Source organism: Arachis ipaensis, chromosome B03, assembly GCF_000816755.2.
Source record: "Arachis ipaensis cultivar K30076 chromosome B03, Araip1.1, whole genome shotgun sequence".
In the NCBI taxonomy this organism is placed as follows: domain Eukaryota; kingdom Viridiplantae; phylum Streptophyta; class Magnoliopsida; order Fabales; family Fabaceae; genus Arachis; species Arachis ipaensis.
The window spans coordinates 16,391,793-16,394,895 of NC_029787.2; the positions used below are offsets into that span (position 1 = coordinate 16,391,793).

The 3,103-nt window shown below is 33.8% G+C and overlaps 1 protein-coding gene and 1 non-coding gene across 2 annotated transcripts; one reads left to right on the plus strand and one right to left on the minus strand.

Annotated features, from left to right (window-relative positions):
• Positions 265 to 336, plus strand: TRNAM-CAU. The gene has a single exon. It is a non-coding gene; the product is annotated as a tRNA-Met (tRNA).
• Positions 618 to 2,905, minus strand: LOC107629990 (probable carboxylesterase 15). Its single transcript, XM_016332975.2, has 2 exons — positions 2,003 to 2,905; positions 618 to 1,182 (listed from the first exon to the last, which is right to left on the minus strand). The coding sequence occupies exons 1-2, from the start codon at positions 2,677 to 2,679 to the stop codon at positions 876 to 878; spliced, it is 984 nt and encodes a 327-aa protein (XP_016188461.1). The 5' UTR covers positions 2,680 to 2,905; the 3' UTR covers positions 618 to 875.

A 3,103-nucleotide genomic window follows, 5' to 3' on the forward strand; every position in this document is an offset into this window, starting at 1 on the left:
TAATTTGATTTGTATTTTTTTTATTTTGTCAAAAATAGAATAAAAATAAAAATATAAACCAAATACGTCTTTAAATTTTCTAAGCAAAAACACCAGGAACAAAACTCTCTGTCTTTGTTCCATTATTACAAATATAAAATAAAATCCAGGGAAAGTGCTTTATTTGATGGAATAGATGGAGATAAAGGTCTGGTAAGGGATGAAAATTAAAATAGCGCGTATTTATTAGAATAAGTAAATTTAATTGAACATTTAAAATCAACAATCAGAGTGGCGCAGCGGAAGCGTGGTGGGCCCATAACCCACAGGTCCCTGGATCGAAACCAGGCTCTGATAAAGCAGAGAGCTTCCAAAAGCAATTTTTTACCAGCTTTGTGTTATAACTTTCAGCAAATAATGAAATGTATAAATAGGGGGGAGTTAACTCATAGATGATAGAACACTCAGCAAATAATGTTCGACTCTTGCATTCTATGGTTGTATGTTGATTACTGATCCATAATTCCATATCAATTGATCGAAAGATAATGAAGCTTTAGATAAACTCAATTGCATGGCATCATTTACTAAGAGCCAAATTACATGGGAAAAGTTATTCAATTTTTAATACAAGAAAGTTTTTGGTCTAATGCATATATGTATTCATAAAGATAGATTAGTGAGACTTTTTTTATAACTAAATGAAATTCATCAAGACAATTTTTTTATAGGAACGATTCCAAGTAAACATACCTTAAGAAATAAAAATAAAACAAAGTAAAAGGGTTTTACTAAATTTTGAATGAAAAAGTTTTTTTAGTAGCTTCTAAATTCTTATTCATTGAGTATATGGAACATTCAAGTAGGAGCAATAGTGGTGTTGGAATCCTTGAAACTTAGGCAGAATACTTATTTATGAAATGTTTGATGACCAGCATCAACTTCTTTGATGGCTCCGAGTTGGGATTAATGGTGAAGAAACCATGTTGTTGTCCTTCAAATTCTACATACTCAACATCTTTACCCAAATCCTTGAGTTTCATTGCATAATCCTCTGCCCTGTCTCTAAGCAAATCACTCCCTCCAACCACCACTAGAATTGGGTCAAGATCAATTGTTTCAAGACTCTTGCTAATTGGTCCAAATGGATTCACAAGTGGATGATCAGTGTTTTCCCCAACAGGTATTGAAAGCCTCCAGAACCTGTTCAATTATGCAGAACAAATTCACTAGCTAGCATCAAAGAGTAGTAACACAATAAATATGTCTTTGCACACTAAAACATTCACAATTTATGCACTAATTACTCACTCACAGTGATATTTGCATACTTGTAAATTTACAAAAATATTTTAAAAATAATAAAAATATAGTCCAAAATTACTTTATTTTGTATTCAAAAATTATTATTAGAATAATTGTGTAATTTTATATATAATAAATACATAATTATAAATGTTATGTTAAATAATAAAACTTTAATTATTATCTCTCTAGCATTACCGTAAATTTAAGTATTTATCGATATTTATTAAATGTACTATTAGTAGTAAAGCTCTCGGAGAGAACAAAAATAAGAGTGTTAGCAATAATAATAAAATCATGTTTAATGTTAATGAAAGTTTCATACCTTATTGTATTTCTTCTCTAATTTTATCTGTGGACAATAATTATGTCTTTCTCGATTTCTTACACACATCCATAATTTTACTATGATTACTCATCGGACTCAGAAAATCAAGAGTATGGTATTAGAGTGTGGATTATATTAAAATTGAAGTGATAAAATGAGTGTCGAAATCATTTTCGAAAATTTAGTATCGACCTCATACTTTAATCAATCAATTATTGATCCACAATTTCACATGTCTCATATTCACTCGAATGATCCCATGATATATTGATTAATAGACTAATTAATAATTATGATTTGTGAATAAACATGTTTAATTTGAGGTTTGAGTGTACAGAAGGAAGAACAAAATAAATATGATGCTCAATTGAATACCATAGATTCACAAACCTGTCAATGAGTTCCAAATTGAGAAAAGCATCTTTAGGTCCTTCAGCTTCTAATTTGGTTCGGATAGTTCCACCAAAGAAAGGTGCCAATAGAATATAGCCTTTCACCTGAACTGGCGCCAACTCCAGCGACTTGGAGCCGAGCCTAACAGCCAAATTGTGAGCTATGTTTCCACCGGCTGAGTCGCCCGATATGAACACTCGGCTGAAATCACCCACTCCATTCAACCATGGATCCGGCTTGTCGCTCACAGCTTGGGCTTGAAGCCACTTGATGGCCGTGTAGCCATCCTCAATTGCAGCTGGGAGCCGATTCTCGGGAGCGAGCCGATAATCTGGGGCAACGACCACGGCTTGAAGCTCAGAAGCTAGCCGAAAACAATAGTTTTGACAATTAGGCCACGTGCGGGAGCCGATGCAAAAGCCGCCGCCGTGGATATAGTAAAATATGGGAAGCTTGGAGCCGGAGTGGCACGAAGCGGCTGGCTTGTAGAGCCGAAGCCAAAGGTCATGAGTAGGATAAAAAATGACATCTTTCCACAAAACGGTGCCGTCGTCTTGGACAGGAACATTGAAACTTGGATTGGAAGAACGCACTATAGAACCATCACTGTACACATGAAGAACACCACGACAATCATCCACTAAGGTGGGATTGGAATCCAACGTGTTGGACATTTTTTCTCTTTGTGAAGAAAAAGGATGTTGGATGTTTTAAATTTTAATGGATCAATTATGTATGAAAAAAGGGATGTAAAGTAGAGAGTATCAAAGGGAGAAGAAGAAATAAAAAGATGCAAAGCATAAAGAAGTAGTTGGTGAATGGTGATGCATGATTTCATTGGAATTTTCTTAAGTGTGGTTGACATGTAAGACAAACGGCAACCGAGGTAAGAACTCAGAAGCATATGTTGTCACTGCCTTGGTCATTCTTTCTTTGTTTTGTCCTTATGTTTTTAGTAGTTGCCGAGTGTCTATCCAATTACCATTCAAAGATACTCTATTTTCCAATTTAAAAATTAAATATCTAAAATTTATATTCATTGTTACAAACAATATTACACCATCAGCATAATTTATTATTTTTAATTAGCAATTAGTT